We start from the raw sequence: 17,765 nt of genomic DNA, 5'->3' as shown, positions 1-17,765 counted from the left end.
GACAAAACCCCCAAAAGAGAAGAAGTGTGGTGTCATTTACCACATCCCGTCAGGGAAAAAACAACAGGGCCTGCCAGGAAACGTACATTGGGGAAACAGAGAGGTCTCTAAAAGCCAGGTTTCAAGAACATACACGGCCTAGCTCTGCCAGTTCAGAGGTGTCTCAACACATCCACATAGAGTCCCCTGGACACTTTGTTTCACTTGACACTGTAAGGATTTTAGACACTGAACAATACTATTTCTTGAGAGGGGTGAAGGAAGCCATAAACATCAGGGCCCATCACCCTACATTGAACTGCGACGGGATCCGACATCGTCTACCAGATACCTTTGACCCAGTGTTGACGTCACACTTCAAAGAAGCCACGTGACAAGCTTCACTGGGTGAGTCTATTGAGGAAGACCAGAGTGACTGGTCGAAAGCTCTAGGTGAGAGAATTTTTTGTGTCGGATCAAAAGTTTTTACTTTAAACAATATTTTTTTGTGTTATGGAAAATATATACTCGTATTCTAGATTGTCAATTTAGTTCATAATATGAAGACTCTCAAAAAAGGCTAGGGTCGGACGTTTTTTCTAGGGTCGGTCTGGAAATAACTTTTTTTCCTAGGCCCACTTGCTGTGACGTCTGGCAATAAGTGGTAATTGCTCAGACCCTGATACTTTCAATCTATGAATGACTATCCTCTATAAGATAAAATACAAAATGCTGAGTTGAAAGTAGAGTAGTAAAAAGATATAATTTCAGTAAACAATTAAACAATAAATATGGGCACACACCTGGTCAAGGAACCGTCAACAGGAAAACTATAAACTAGTACATTCATACAAACCTAATGCCACTTCCTGGCGCTAGTTACTGACTATGTACATCATCTAATCGATACCATCAAAGTTAATGCAATAAACATAATAACAGTTAGGTACGGCTAACTCAACCGAACTAGTCAACACTATAAGGAAAGTACCACAGAGAACGATATCGCAGGTGCTGTACAACATATTAAGACTAATTACAGAAAAAAAACCACAAAGATTTTAGCATTTACTGCATGTTAGTAAACTGCTCTCAAAAACATAAGTCATATATTGTAACGGAATTAAAAACTATAATATGTGAAATTCAAAAAGAAATTAACAATATACAATGTATATCACATATACTATGAGTAAAGGAATGCATCCCATCCGAAGGGATTATCTGCCCAATTGAAAGCAACATGAATTAAAGAGGTAAACTAAACTAAACAATCTAAACAAGTTGCAACTACTTGATAGTCTTCTAGTGAACTTCCTATACTGCTATCAACACATCGAAGATGTAGGCTTTCTCACCTACACGCAGTGTCTTTGGAACATCTTTAAAATATTGTTATCAGATAGTCAAATTGTCTTTATAATATGTGAAAAAAAGCATCCCACAGTCTTCACTCCTGTTGGGTTTCTCCTTTGTGGATTTGCATGTGCCGCTTGAAATTAAACAACTGACCGAACTGCCGGCGGCATTCTTCACAACTGTAGGGTTTCTCCCCAGTGTGAGTCCGCATGTGTTTCTTCAGACTACTAAGCTGACTAAACTGCCTGCTGCACTCCCCACACATGTAGGGTTTCTCCCCCGTGTGAGTCCGCATGTGTGTCTTCAGAACACCCAGCAGACTGAACTGCTTGGAACACTCCCCACACCTGTAGGGTTTCTCCCCAGTGTGAGTAAGCATGTGTGTCTTCAGAACACCCAGCTTACTGAACTGCTTGGAACACTCCCCACACCTGTGGGGTTTCTCCCCAGTGTGAGTAAGCATGTGGCTCTTCAGATGACCCAGCTCACTAAACTGCCTGCTGCACTCCTCACACCTGTAGGGTTTCTCCCCTGTGTGAGTCCGAATGTGGATCTTTAGATTAACCAGCTGACTAAACTGCCTGCTGCATTCCCCACACATGTAAGGTTTCTCTCCGGTGTGAGTCCGCATGTGAGTCTTCAGATTATCTAGCTGACTGAACTGTCTGCTGCACTCCCCACACATGAAGGGCTTCTCACCGGTGTGAGTCCGCACGTGTATCTTCAGAACATGCAGCCGACTAAACTGCTTGCCACACTCCTCACACCTGTAGGGTTTCTCTCCCGTGTGAATTCGCATGTGTGTCTTCAGCACACTAAGATACCCGAACTGCTTGCCGCACTCCTCACACCTGAACACTTTCACACCTTTGTCCTGCCTCCCGGTTTCCTCTCCAGACTCCTCACATCTTTCTCCTTGCCAGGTGGAAACGGTGTTGGCAGAACCCCCTGCTGACCCTCCTTGCCAGGTGGAAACGGTGTTGGCACAACCCCCTGCTGATCCTCCTTGCCAGGTGGAAACGGTGTTGGCACAACCCCCTGCTGATCCTCTTTTGACGTCATCCACTTCTATGCTGCCTGTTGTTGCCATGTCAACAAGAGCTGGATCAATCTCTGTAAAAAATAATAAACAGGCGATCAACAAAACATGCAGAAATATGTATTAGTTGTGTCAAATTGATACTGTCTTTTTAGCCATCAAATGTTTTGGTGAGAGATTTTAAGCTGCTGACACCCTCCATCATTAGTGAACCGTCCCGATGTTTTCACACTCTCCTGTCTGGCGTCAGGGCGGGGCTCACGTAGGGGTTTACAGTATACTCAGCATTAGCTTAGTCTTAATAAATTAACGCTTTCCTCATCATCAACAACAGAATCCCTTTATTACAATGATTTTTTTTATTCGGTCCATAAAATTACACACTGGATTGCGAGAATTTTTTTTGCTAATTCAAATGCGACACACAACATAATCTCGTATCTCCCTACCGATTCTCACTCTGTTTACGTTTTCAACATACGGGCGTCTCCTTGCTTCTATAAACAATAATTTGAGAGCCAAACATACAAAAATACAACCCAACACTATCAGATTATTTTCTCTGTCCATACTACGACATGGTTTTGATCAGCGCTGCACTGAAATGAAACAGCTTTTAATACTGACCGCATTGCCCAGACCTCATGCAAAATACCGGTCCAAACGCACGCCGCCAAATTGAGCAATAATGTGTTTTGTCAACCCTACAAACCTCTGAAAACCAACTACATGCCGACTTCTCCTACCTGGAAGTTAGTTGATACACAGTCCGGGCCGAGTCGCCTGTTGAATCACTGCACAAATCCTCCAAAGACGGAAAACTGCTCAAGATGCCGCGTCCTTGCGGGGCGGGGCAGGAAGACGCGATGCTGTGACCCGGAAGTAATCCCCTGCATGCCAGAGGTCAGGTCTCGTTACCTGATTACCCAACTAATGTGCACGGGCCTCAGGGAAAACGCGTTTGTCAACTGACGCGAGGCCTCAGAGAAACACACGCAGCAACTACAAACAGCTTTACGTAACGATCAGGACCCGAGGAATGCATATTTTAAACTACCAGTCTACGAACTAAAAAAACTAAGAGATAAGCCCGATGTGTTTATTTTCAAAATGGACGAAAAAGGTTGACTTAATCGCTTGTAATATATAGCCTCCTTCGCAGTCTTGTTGGGCGTGGGCGTTATTTTTGTGAGCGACGCGAGTAATATGCCGCCGCGAGGGACGATTTGCTGCCGAGGGAGTTCTTGCCGTGGAGAGAAGGTTTGCCTTGTTCTTGCATTTCACATTGTATTTGAAATTATGTGTCCTGTGTGTTTTGTCCTTATATGTTGACTCTCTAATATCAGCTTTGCTGCCTTGAGAGTCAGTGTAATGTCTTGTTGCATTTTTCAATAAATAAATGAAATAAACGACAATCCATTTAAGTCTTCTCAAGTTATCGTGTTTACAGACACACACACACACACACACACACACACACACACACACACACACACACACGAACGCCGCTGAAAACATAACCTTCTTGGCGAAGGTATTTAACTAGCCTTTGCTCCAAGACCCGTGTGCATTTGTTGGGTAATCAGGTAATGAGACTTGACCCCAAGACCTCCCGGTTGGGAAGTACTTCCGGGTCACGGCATTGCGTCTTCCTGTCCCGCAAGGACGCGGCATCTTCAGCAGTTTTCCGTCTTTGGAGGAGTTTTGAAGTGGTTCAACAAGCGACTCGGCCCGGGCTGTGTATCAACTAACTTCCAGGTAGGAAAAGTCGGCATGTAGTTGCTAGTCAGAGTTTTGTATGACTTGTATAGTTGGGAAACAACGTTTCATAATATTTCTGTGGCGGCGGGCGTTTGGCCAGTGTGCGTGTGATCTGGGCCGTGCTGTTTAAATTAAATTTCAGTCATGGAGATTCAAATACTAGTATAAGAAGCTGCTTGGAAGCTTGTTTCAGTGCAGCTGTGCAAAGAAATGTCGTTGTGTGGATGTGGTGTCTGAGAAATTTCTAGAGTATACGTTTGAATTTTCGGTTCTGTTATAGATCGGTCTACCTATTTATCGGAAAACACCGGAAAGCACCGGAAAACACATATAGGAGGCTTAAATATGCCGGAATACACCATGCATTGATGAGATAACAGCCCAAGTCGCTGTATTTTGGCATAAGATAACTTATACATAGCCCAGGGAACAAGAATCACTTAAATACTGAATCGGCAAATTTTGGACGTAGACGCCCCAGCCAGTCGCCATGTTTGTTTACACAGCGTAACGCAGTATGTTTGTTTAGCGCGATCGTAGAAGAGATGTGAAATGTACCAACATGAAAAGTTATTTTGCACTTCAGCATCGCAGTTTGCTGTATTTTGACCACGGAATAACTTATGCATGGCACAGACAACAAAAAATCACTACGAATCGGCAACTATCGGGCCCCGCGGAGGCGACAAACGCGGTCAGTCGCCATGTTGTTTACATAGCGTATGTTTGTTTAGTGCAATCACGGCAGAGAAGTGAAATGTATCGAAATAAAAAAAGTTCTTTTATACTTCAACATCACAGTTTGCTGAACTTAAGTTTACCCATTACATATTAAAGCTATGCGTGGACCAGGGAACAAGAAATCACTATGAATCGCTGGCAACTATCGACTGGAGGCGACAAACTCGGCCAGTCGCCATGTCCGTTTACAGTCGTCGCCATGTTCGTTTGTTTAACGCGATCACTGCAACATCGCAGTTTGCTGTATTTTGACCGTGAGATAACTATTGGTGGCCCACTAGGGGACAAAAAAATCCCGTCGCGGTATCCGCGGGATAAACAGTAGGGGAGTGTTCAGTATGTGTACTTACAGACTAAGAGAGCCTTAGTTCCAAAGGTGGTTCTGCCCTTGCAATAATATGGAGGATGCTCAACCCCCTTGATCTAACTAGAATTCCTAAAACACTGACAGAAATTTTAAGTTAAAAGCAAAAAGTCAACAGCTTTTTTCCCAGTGGATCACACCATGGAGGTAGAAAAGGGTGGTAGAAAATCAAACACATACATCACTTAGGTCCATGACTTGTCTCTGTATAAAAGAACTCTTTATTTCAATTCTCTGCAGTGATCGCGCTAAACAAACATACGCTATGTAAACAAACATGGCGACTGGCCGCGTTTGTTGCCTCCAACCGATAGTTGCCGATTCACAGGGATTTCTTGTTCCCTGGTCCACGCATAACTTTAATATGCAATGGGTAAACTTTAGTACAGCAAACTGCGATGTTGAAGTATAAAAGAACTTTTTTTTATTTCGATACATTTCACTTCTCTGCCGTGATTGCACTAAACAAACATACGCTATGTAAACAAACATGGCGACTGGCCGAGTTTGTCGCCTCCAGCCGATAGTTGCCAGCGATTCATAGTGATTTCTTGTTCCCTGGTCCACGCATAACTTTAATATGCAATGGGTAAACTTAAGTTCAGCAAACTGTGATGTTGAAGTATAAAAGAACTTTTTTTTATTTCGATACATTTCACTTCTCTGCCGTGATTGCACTAAACAAACATACGCTATGTAAACAACATGGCGACTGACCGCGTTTGTCGCCTCCGCGGGGCCCGATAGTTGCCGATTCGTAGTGATTTTTTGTTGTCTGGGCCACGCATAAGTTATCCCATGGTCAAAATACAACAAACTGCGATGCTAAAGTGCAAAATAACTTTTTTTATTATGGTACATTTCACATCTCTTCTACGATCGCGCTAAACAAACATATTGCGTTACGCTGTGTAAACAAACATGGCGACTGGCCAGGCCGCCTACGGCCATATACGATTCAGTATTTAAGAGATTTCTTGTTCCCTGGGCTACGTATAAGTTATCTTATGCCAAAATACAGCGACTTGGGCTGTTATCTCATCAATGCATGGTGTATTCCGGTATATTTAAGCCTCCTATATGTGTTTTCCGGTGCTTTCCGGTGCTTTCCGTTGCTTTCCGGTACATAGGTAGACCCGTTATAGATTAAGAAGGAGCTGCCGCCTGGAAGTTGAAAATTTAAACAGAGCGTTTCCGCTAGAGGGGCGTCCACCCGTCACATGACGGCCTCGTGTCGCTTTTGACGGCCTAAACTCGGACAGAGGCCGTCCTCTTAAAACTTGATATACCTTTTGCTGAGATTCGGAAAAATTGACATTCTTTGTTTTGTGGCTGTAGACGAGGACGCCGTCCAAGGCAGGAAACTTCGGACACAAGCTGTTTGTTTTGCTATTGTTATATGCTGAAGAACAATCGAAGTCGGCGCCTTTCGCATACGTTAATCTCATTATAACCTGTTTTTCAAGTCTCCAGTCGGTCATTCTCACGTAGCGTCATTCCTTTCAAAGGATTAAGTCCTTGTATTTTTTTCAACATGCATGTTGTGAAGAAAATAAAAATCCACGCCGCATTTCGCTGGCACTTCAGGCTTGCTTCAGCAACAAAAAGACTCCACAAATCGGCGTACGGATACATATATTTTCCCAACTAAAAATTATCTTATGTCAAGTCAAGTATTTCTTTACATACTACTTAACATTCTCTCTACGTTGTTTCTACCACAACTTAGTAACATTCCATTTCTACGTTGTTTCTACTAGTTGTTTCTAGTATCATTTTCAAACACAATGGTGTCAATACCAGATCAGTATCCATACACAACTATAGATTGTCTGGCGAAAACAAGATACTGGGAGACTAGAGTGGGAGTGCAAAAACAAAGTATAAAAACACGCCAAAAAATAAGCTGAAGCACACAATAAGCATGAAGGCCTAAGGACAGTTCACCTTTACTTTTGCAATGTAACTTTCAAAGACCCTGCATAGCCAGGTAGCATCAGTAACAACATACAGCAAAGACACCTACGTATTTGCCCGTCTGTTGAGTTATGCTAGTTGCTTTAAAAACTAAATAAATAAACTTTTATATGCGTTTGTTTACATCCTCTTTACCATAGCATAAACATTTACTGTACTTCTACTCAACTATACATATTTCAGCATGTTTTATGAAACGCTTGTTTCATTTTATTTAAGAGGTTGATCCAGCTCTAATTGACATGGCGACAACAGGCAGCATATGTTTGGATGATGTCATGAGAGGATCAGCAGGGGGTTCTGCCAACACCGTTTCCACCTGGCAAGGAGAAAGCTGTGAGGAGTCTGGAGAGGAAACCGGGAGGCAGGACAAAGGTCTGAAAGTGTTCAGGTGTGAGGAGTGTGCCAAGCAGTTCAGTTGTCTTAGTGCTCTGAAGACACACATGCGGACTCACACCGGAGAAAAACCCTACAGGTGTGAGGAGTGTAGCAAGCAGTTCAGTCAGATTGGTAGTCTGAAGACTCACATGCGGACTCACACTGGGGAGAAACCATACAGGTGTGAGGAGTGCAGCAAGCAGTTCAGTCAGCTGTGTAGTCTGAAGAAGCATGTGCGGACTCACACTGGAGAGAAACCCTACAGGTGTGAGGAGTGCAGCAGGCAGTTCAATCAGCTGGGTAATCTGAAGACCCACATGCGGACTCACACTGGGGAGAAACCCTACAGGTGTGAGGAGTGCGGCAAACAGTTCAGTGAGCTTAAAAGTTTGAAGACACACATGCGGACTCACACAGGGGAGAAACCCTACAAGTGTGAGGAGTGCAGCAGACAGTTCAGTCGGCTGGGTAATTTGAAGACACACATGCGGACTCACACTGGTGAGAAACCCCACAGATGTGAGGAGTGCAGTAAGCAGTTCAGTCATCTGGGTGATCTGAAGAGCCACATTCGGACTCACACTGGGGAGAAACCCTACACATGTGAGGAATGCAGCAGACAGTTCAGTCGGCTGGATAGTTTGAAGAAACATATGCGGACCCACACTGGTGAAAAACAAGTGTGAGGAGTGCAGCAGGCCGTTCAGTCAGTTAGGTGATCTGAAGACCAACATTCGGCCTCACACAGAAGAGAAACTCTACGGGTGTGAGGAGTGCAGCAGGCAGTTTTAAGACCAAAGTAATTATAACCGACACAAGCAAACCCACATGGGAGAAAACCAAAAGGCGTACGCGTGAAGACTGTGGGATGCTGTTTCGCCCCACAAGTTATGTTATAGGATAATTTGATGCACAATCTGAGAACCTTGTTTTTTTGGTTAAGTATATGCCAAAGACACTGCATGGAGGCGAGAAAGCCTACAGGTTCGATGAGATGATAGCAGAATAGGAAGTTCACTAGAAGACTATTACTGATTTTATGATGGTATGATAGTTGTATCAGTAACTGCACATCATTCCGTTTAGACTATCTCTTCCTGCTTTAAATGTGTAGCGGGTAATCCATTTGTATTGTATACATATCTTATACACTGTACATGTTGTTCATTTCTTTGAATTATTGTTGCCCTTGTTCTGGAATATAATCTCTTTCCTTTGGAAGCATCCCATCTGTTATAGGTGATATTGTATATATAGAATACAACACGGGGTATTCCGTATCGCCCGAGGTATCAGCCTGACCGCGGTCGGGCCGGGACCGAGGGCAATGCGGAATACACTGTGTTGTATTTTATTTATGTCATACCCACCCAAGAAAACGCGCCTTTCAATGCAAGATGAGCCAAAAGTTGGTGCCCCTAAACCTTCAAACGCAACAGCATCAGTTCCAACGTCCGGATTCTGTATTCGAATTTTCGAAAGCGGCGCACGCGGTTAGGGCGAAACGCGTTCGAATTGTTCTATGGAAGCCAGGGAAGCGTTTCGATAACGTTATCGCGGCCCGGGTATGATATAAAATGAAATGCCTGATGAAATATCTAAGTTCATCCAACAGATCATTATCGTTCCAGGGAGCTTTTTGTTTTATTAGTTTTAGCATGTTGACTTTTTATCTTTTCCTTGTTAGTCGGCATATATATATTTCCTTAATGACAAAATATAACTTACACATTTTGTAGTTTTGAGAGTTTACTAAAATGCAGCAAATGCTAAACCTTTTGTTTTTCTTTAATTAACCTTAATTAATATGTTGTACAGCACCTCTTGTATTGTTATCATTTTACATTGTTGTCCGGTTGGGTTAGCCTTCTTAATTCTTTTGTTGTTATCTTATAATTAATCGCATTATCTTTGATGGTGTCGATTGGACCAAGGAGGATAAATACATCGTATTTAATAACCTTCTCTGTTGGACGATGTACATAATCAGTAACTAACTAACTCGGGAAGTGATTGTACTACACTTAGCATTAGGTTTGTAGGAATGTACTGGTTTCGTTTTCCTGTTGAAGTTTTCTTGACAAAGTGTGCGTCGACGTCCACGTTTTCTGTTTAGTGAATTATTTCTTTTGACTACGTTCAACTCTTTTATTATTTTGGACGATATTTAGGTTTGGATGCAAGGTATAAGGCGCTTTTTACGTCGATTACCTTAAAATAAATCCTTTTTTACGAACTTAGTTGCTCAAACTCTTCCCTTTATTGTTTTGTGGTGTTGTCACCCGTCATAATTTCTCGAAATCAGAGCGAAGCAGGTAGCTAAAGAGCGAATGCACTGGGGCTACTTTTAGTCTTATTATGCCTTGTACGTTTTAAAACAAAAACTGAATGTAAAAACAAAACTAAATGGAACCGAATAAAAGTATTTTTCATTGAAAATGTTCATTGGAGATTTTAAAAGTACTAGTCTCTTACAGATCATTTTACTGGTATTTGCTCTTTGTTGGGTAATCAGTTAATGTAGAATCATGATACAATGAACTAAATGGTCAATATAAAAGGTTAAAAACCTTCTCAATATATATTTTCATGACCTAAAACACAGGCCAGTGACTACTGGTGCCTTTTTTTCTGTCACAAATTATTCCCGATTTAATACTAGCCTATAATATGCGACGAAAACAAGCAGGCATTTCAATGTGTGTAGTCAAGGAGCTTTCATCACATGTGATGAAAGCTGAGCTTTTATGTAATTGGTCTCCACGCAGTTGGTTATCTTTCTTTCAGTTTTAATTTTGCACATGCAAAATGGAAGATGTTTGCTGTAGAATACTTAGTTTGTATTCATGAATTTCGTCTTGGCTAGAAAAGGCGACGTACATATTTCTAAGCGTATCGACTTGGTCTGTCTTCGCGCCTTCGCTGGCCAGCAGGAAGCTGGCAAGAGACACAGTGACTATGTTTGGGAGGAAGCATCAGCCCAAGACTGGGGACAAAGGAGGTAGTGTGTTTCTGCATAACGTGGAAAATTTGCCACCTATTTTTTTAACGGTGTCGCTCAATGCAAGGCCAATTATTTTTGGCCACTTCTAGGCATAGAGCTAGAGGTACTTAAGTGAGTATAATGTAGTTATGTCAGGAGATGGCAGTGGACCTTTGTTTTGAAGCTTTGTGGATTGTAGTCGGACGGAAAGCATCTGTTTGAAAGATTTTTGCAGTCCGGGGAAAGAAGCTGTTGTTGTAAAATGACTTGGAGACAGGTATGTTAACGGTGTATTGATGAGAACTGGAAGAGAACCTAGTGGCACGCTGAAAGGTTCTGAGCGGCGGAACAAGAAGTGCAAGTTCTCCTGAACATCGACCATGAAAGTATCTGTAAAAGAGGGATAGGGATGCGACATTGCGTCTGTGTGAGAGGGAATCCAGCTTTGCGGCCAGAGAGAGTGGCTATGTCAGGAGATGGCGGTGAACGTTTGATTTCTAGCTCGGATGATAGAAGACTTTCCTTAAGAATAACTTTAAACGTATTTCATTCCCAGCTTATTGGAACATCGTTCCATCCTTCAGAGGTGTTCCACTTGATAGAATGATTCCAACTTGAATCATTATTTCTAATTGAATTATTATTTAGTTTAAAATAAATTTTATATCTCTGTGCAGCAAATTCTTGAAGCTATTTCTAGCCGTATCCGAGAATTTGTTCATGCATCTGGTGTCATTTACAAGACAGAAGCTAAATTGTAAATTTTTTCATGAATTTGGAGTGTACATAGATAAAGGCAACAATTACACCATAAAACATGGGACAATTAAGATCAGGTTGTAGATTTTTTTTCAAAGATGTTTCATGCCATCTGAATTTTCTGGAAAAAAAAGGTGCCAGTGTTACACGTTTCAATATAGTGGTTGGCCATGTAACTTCCGGTTGGTGTTTATTTCATAGATTTTTTTTAACGGAGTGGTTCAATGCAAGGCCTACACGACCACTTCTAGGCATTGAACTAGAAATATGAGAGAAACATGGCTATGTCAAGAGATGGCGGTGAACGTTTGATTTGAAAGCCTGTAGATTGTAGGTTGGTGGGAAACACTTGTCAGGGATGGAACTCCAAAACTTGGCCGTACGGGGAAAGATAGATATCTAGATAACGCATTTCGATTCAATAAACTCGTATTGTACATTTCTAAGCGTCAAATGAATAATCCAATTATATAATAATAATAATGAGAGTGGACATATCAGATCATACCAGTGACGTAAGACTAAAAACATATCTTGAATATCCTCCAGGCACCACACCCATGCCTCAATCCCAGACTGACTGGAGGTCAACTGCGCACGCCGCCGCGAAAATACCTAACCCTATGTACGCCTCTCGAACAGGTAAACGGTTTACTTGTCTTACACTGTATGTCTTACATTGTATATAATTATCTTGAATGTTCGTCTGCTAGAATTCATCATGAAGCAAGTTTAAACTGTAATTTTCGACACAAGAAATTGAACTGATCAAGGAATGAGCACTCCGCCGCTTCTGTGATGTCACGTTATACAGATGACACGTGATTCGGTGAGCAGTGGATTCAAGGTCGCAGAACACAGTATTAATGGACGACCCCCGGGTCTATATGATGCGGGTATAGAAAATAGTACAGCGAATATTCTTGCAGACTGGGTAGAAAGCCTGATATGAGCGTCAGCACCAGCTAGATATAAATTGTGCTGTGTGGTATAGGAATGGGTTTGAGACTGTATGATTTGAATTGTGAAGGTTTTGCTGTTCGTGTATTACGCAACCGACATTACATTGCGCGGCATTACACAACCGACTTTCGGGTGAGTTGGCTGCAGTTCAGTTGACCTCCGTAGAGGGCGATTTCAAAGTGTACGTCACGAGCAGATACGCCGACAGATTAATTTTTGTTTCTGGACATTTTGTAGCTTGTACCTTCTACTCAAACATATACGATTTTCGTATTTGTAAAGTGCTCCCTACTATATTTTTTACCGCGTCGAAGTAAGTCATATTGGCGTCCTTAACTGTAGAAATCCCCATAGGGCGAAATCTGTCCTCTGTTACGTTATAGGTTGCAGAGACCCCACCACCACCCCACCCCCTATCCACACATTTTGAGCCACAGTGCGGTGCCCTTGAATTCGGTATGAGGGTTGAATGATAATGGTTATTTTGGCGGCATTCTAGAGTACTGCAGCGGCATTTACGGGTTTGATATAGTGGTTTGTCCTGGGTATTTGTTAGTAGTAGGTCGTGCCGGGCAGGCACCCCTTAAGCTACTGTCACAACCCTCCGTACGTGCTTCTGCGTGCTGTCTACGTGCAAAAACGTGGGCAAACGTAGGGCATCCGTGCGTACCGCCTCCGTACGGAATCCTACGGATTTGGGAGCATACAGACACGCCGTAGAACTTTAAGTGCATGTAAAACTTTTTGGCGACGTCTCAGGGAGGAGCCTAATGCATAATGGTACAGTATTGTGTGCAATTCGCAAGAATTCTAGGAATTGTACAGGCATTTTGTCCACAGGCATGCGGAATGTCCACGGGCATTTCTCTGACCCACATCTATACCCACATTCCTGGAAACCTGAAGACCTGTCTACCCCAGATGGCCCTACTTCCTGTGACCCCGGGCTCGTTCACTATACACACAGGGGAGGAGTGTACTGTATCTGTCTAGACTTAACCAAAGTCCAAAGTCCAAGTACCAAGTCTTCCTCAAAATCATGAAATGATGGCAGTGCGCCATGCAAACAATAACCCTAACAGCAACCACCGTCGCTATGGCAATGTATGTTTTCATTGCCAGTCTTGTTCTACGTGCGGTCTGCGGATTCACCACCCGTGCGAGTACGAGCGACGCGCGTGCCCCGTACGTGCCGTGCGGAAGAAGCACGTGTGAGTACGGCCCCCTTACGGTAAAGTTGCAATCGCACAGAGATCGTACGTTGTAAGCACGTACAACTCACTTACCACTTGCGCAACGTACGATGCACGCAACCGCTCACGGCCAGACGTGGCGTGCAGACCACACTCTTACACTTTGCGCAACCGTGCGAGTGACGTGCGTCGACGCCACTCCTTCCCGCCCCACGTTTTCAGAAAAAACGTAGCAGACGTAGCCTCCCAAAAAACGTACGGACAAAAAGCACGTACGGCGGGTTGTGACCGAGGCTAAAGCCAACAGATGCTCGCACACCAGGAGTATTTGGTCACATTCTATAAAAGGTCGATTTGTTACTCCGTGAAGGAGGTCAGGACCTCCGGACGGAGTGTTGTGATCGGCTGATTTTTCATGTTCGCAGTCAAAACACTGGGTTCTCTTTGTGTAATCGGCACGCAATTTTATACGCCGTCTGCGGGCATGCCCGTGTTGATGCACGAATGTGTATTTTTGCCGTTGCTGCTTTCGCGGTCAATGTAATATTGCAGACGCACCCCTACAATTACGAGGCGAATTGGAATGGTCCAGAAAAACGCGTTGTTTGGAATAGCAGTGGGGGGGGGTGGAACTTCATGCAGATACGGGGTGGTTTTGATAAGTGGTTCCAGATGTTTTTGCCCATGCTTAAGAGATGCCAAGTTTTTTGGACGATGTTCGCAGCCAAAACGCATTCTTCCGTACGTCGCATTTCTGTGTAATTTCGCATGTGGTGTGGCATTATGTCCGGGATGATGCACGTCTTTTTATTTTTACCGTAGCTGTTTTGATATTGAAGTAAATGCATATTTTAGAAACATCCCTACTTTTACAATCCTGTGGAATGGGCCGTAGGTTTAGGCAGTTGTCTGGTAGCAGAGGTTCTGTAAGCAGATATCCTCAGGTTATCTGGCCGGCGGTAGTAACACTCGCGGTGCTTACCGCAACTGTTGCTGGAATTTGGCCTGTTCCAGGCGCGCCTAATTAGGTACAGGCACGGTAAGACGGTGGGACTGTCTTTGTTACTAGACACGACCATGATAGTCCGATCTTTATGTGAATGCAATGATTGTGTGTGTGTAATTAAAATGAACTTCGAACTTGAAGCACAGTATCTTTACACGCCCTAACCCTGGGAGCAGTAATGGATTTAGCTCTTTGTATGTTTTATGCTTGTGACGCGCCCTCATTGTATTAACCGTTGCCTAATTATAATGTCTGCACAGTAGGTCTGGCGTTGACGCTTGGGATTTTGTTGAAATATATAAAACTTCACGGAGGATTGTCACCTATGGCTTCTTGTTTTGTTTTATCTTATTTTATTTATTCGCACAATGAATGAACATAATAAAGAATAAAATGGAAAGACAGTGTGCCCGAGGGGCTTTCACTAAGCCCGCCTCATTTACACGTAGCTTGATAAATAATACATGATGCTATGATGATTGAAAAGAAATTATCGAAAACAAAGACATTGTGAACATGTAGGTGCTTTAAAGAGTTCACAATAACGAAGAAACATGAACGGACCGAACAACCAATGTGCTACAAGTTGTATGATTAATTCGACTGAAATATTACAAAAATTACAAATGATATAGTTCTAACCATAAATATAGTGCCAGTATTCGAGCCGAAGCAATCTGCAATGACACATTGCGTAACAAAGAATTACTGTAAAAAACATTACAAACAAGAATCCGGAGATCTTATAACTCCATGAAATATATGAGTTGTTGTAATTTTTTTCAGAGCGACATTTTTTTTTTTAAATCGGTGATTTAAGGTAAACAGCACATAATACTGAAGATTCTGGAGACAAATGGCGTCCCAGTTCAGGGAATCACCGTAAGATCATGTTTTTTCAATCTTCTTAACCCTTGTCCTGCTGAGCGCAACATTTGTTGTTCTCCACATACAGTACCATCTATATATCACCCTGTATAGGTACGATTTGGGGGCATTTCTCGTGCAACGCATCACACCGCAGCGAAACGCAACGAATGCGGAAGGAACTCTGCCACCGCAGGGCAAAAAAAAATTGGGGGTCTATGATCTTATTAAGACATGAAATTATTGAAAAATATTGTACCAGGAATGCCAGCAAGACAAGGTTATTTATGAGACATGTATTACTCTAAAACTATCACCATTGTGCAACCGTACCGAAGTCGTCGGTTGGAACAAGGAGTTCCTTGGTTGGAAGTATAAGTTTGACAAAAATCACAAAAGCTTTGTGTCGGCACTCGCGAGTAACTGAAACATTGTATCGGCGATGATCGACCGAGAAGGTTGCTAGAGACAGAACCTTGAACATTGCCTTGACGGTGGTATTTGGGATTTGAAATGCTGAGGTAATTGTATAACCTCCATGGCTAGACGGATTTTAGAAAAAGCAATTGCAAGGGGCTATAGATCTATGAACTGTGAAACAAAATGGCGTCGGTTTGTAAACAAAGGAGGGAACCGGTCTAGTCCAGTTATGTTGTGAAACAACTCTCGCTTGAGCCGCCTTTCTTTTACAAAGATTTACTAATATAACGTTACTTATACTATTTCAAAACTCTTCTAATAAGTACGGTTATGTTCTTTTTTTTTCTATCATCGACTCCAGAACATTACAATGTATTCCCAGCGTATTAGCCGAAGTACTCGGCACGCCGGCCAAACAATCATGGCGTCTGTGCGATTTCTAGTCGTTTCCCCGTCACGTCTTTTCTCCCTCACGTCTCTTCCCCGTCAGTGTGGACGTTTCCCCGTCGGTGTGGATGTTTCCCCGTCAGTGGTTATGTCCCCCCAAGTTGTGTTCAATTTAAGATGAAATTATGTTACTATAGGTGATTACATGTGATAGTCAACGTAATATCAGCGTTCAGCAGTAATTTTTCTTTTTTTCAATTTTGACGAATTTTACAGACTTACAAGCCGACAGATTTGCAGCGGCGGGGACGCCTGGTTTCCCCGCCGTAACACAGCGCCGGATGCAGTGTCAAGTTGGAAATTTCAGCGCCTGTTTGCTTCAAAATATGCTTAACATAACCCATGTAATTACTTATGTTTAAATGTTTTCAGTCGTTGTCTTTAGAAAGGGTACCGAGATGCCGCCTTTGAACTCTAACACTAATATTTTGGAGATCGTACCGCCCGGGAAGCAAATTATAATCGGGGCGACAAGGTGATCGGCAGGACAATACTGCAAGGCTCAGATCCTCACATTTTTACAGACATAGACTTGGCCTACGATACTGTACTGTACGCCGCGCGGCCGACGTAAGCACCAGAGGCCCAGTGCCGAAATGATTTGAGAACTCGGCTTCCAGCACCAAGAGTCACCGAGCACTGGAACGATTCAGTGAGGAACCCGTTACTTAGGGACTTCGGCACTTGCTATCCAGTGGTGAAAGGTTCTGAGCGGCGGAATAAGAAGTGCAAATTCTCCTGAACATCGACCGTGAAAGTATCTGTAGAAGAGGGATAGGGATGCGACATTACGTCTGCGTAAGAGGGAATCCAGCTTTGCGGCCAGAGAGAGTGGCTATGTCAGGAGATGGCGGTGAACGTTTGATTTCTAGCTCGGATAGAAGACTTTCCTTAAGAATAACTTTAAACGTATTTCATTCCCAGCTTATTGGAACATCGTTCCATCCTTCAGACGTGCTCCACTTGATAGAATGATTCCAACTTGAATCATTATTTCTAATTGAATTATTATTTAGTTTAAAATATATTCTATATCTCTGTGAAGCAATATTCTTGAAGCTATTTCTAGCCGTATCCGAGAATTTGTTCATGCATCTGGTGTCATTTACAAGACTGAAGCTAAATTGCAAATTTTTTCATGAATTTGGAGTGTACATAGATAAAGGCAACAATTATACCATAAAACATGGGAGAATTAAGATCAGGTTGTAGATTTTTTTCAAAGATGTTTCATGCCATCTGAATTTTCTGGAAAAAAAAGGTGCCAGTGTTACACGTTTCAATATAGTGGTTGGCGATGTAACTTCCGGTTGGTGTTTATTTCATAGATTTTTTTTAACGGAGTGGTTCAATGCAAGGCCTACACGACCACTTCTAGGCATTGAACTAGAAATATGAGAGAAACATGGCTATGTCAAGAGATGGCGGTGAACGTTTGATTTGAAAGCCTGTAGATTGTAGGTTGGTGGGAAACACTTGTCAGGGATGGAACTCCAAAACTTGGCCGTACGGGGAAAGATAGATATCTA

General features: G+C 42.7%; 2 protein-coding genes across 2 annotated transcripts; one reads left to right on the top strand and one right to left on the bottom strand.

The window, feature by feature from the left end:
• Positions 1-698: 698 nt before the first annotated feature.
• LOC109463630 (zinc finger protein 239-like) lies at positions 699-3,254 on the bottom strand. Its single transcript, XM_019760490.1, has 2 exons — positions 3,124-3,254; positions 699-2,451 (listed from the first exon to the last, which is right to left on the bottom strand). Exon 2 carries the CDS (start codon positions 2,426-2,428, stop codon positions 1,430-1,432), a length of 999 nt encoding a protein of 332 aa, XP_019616049.1. The 5' UTR covers positions 2,429-2,451; positions 3,124-3,254; the 3' UTR covers positions 699-1,429.
• A 766-nt stretch (positions 3,255-4,020) lies between these two features.
• LOC109463633 (gastrula zinc finger protein XlCGF49.1-like) lies at positions 4,021-8,894 on the top strand. The gene is made up of 2 exons (XM_019760494.1): positions 4,021-4,135; positions 7,442-8,894. Exon 2 carries the CDS (start codon positions 7,463-7,465, stop codon positions 8,282-8,284), a length of 822 nt encoding a protein of 273 aa, XP_019616053.1. The 5' UTR covers positions 4,021-4,135; positions 7,442-7,462; the 3' UTR covers positions 8,285-8,894.
• Positions 8,895-17,765: the final 8,871 nt, after the last annotated feature.

This window comes from Branchiostoma belcheri, unplaced genomic scaffold (genome assembly GCF_001625305.1).
Source record: "Branchiostoma belcheri isolate BF01 breed outbred unplaced genomic scaffold, Haploidv18h27 scaffold129, whole genome shotgun sequence".
Classification (NCBI taxonomy): Eukaryota; Metazoa; Chordata; class Leptocardii; order Amphioxiformes; family Branchiostomatidae; genus Branchiostoma; species Branchiostoma belcheri.
The sequence above is the reverse complement of the archived record's forward strand: the minus strand, read 5'-3'. Positions and strand labels throughout refer to the sequence as shown.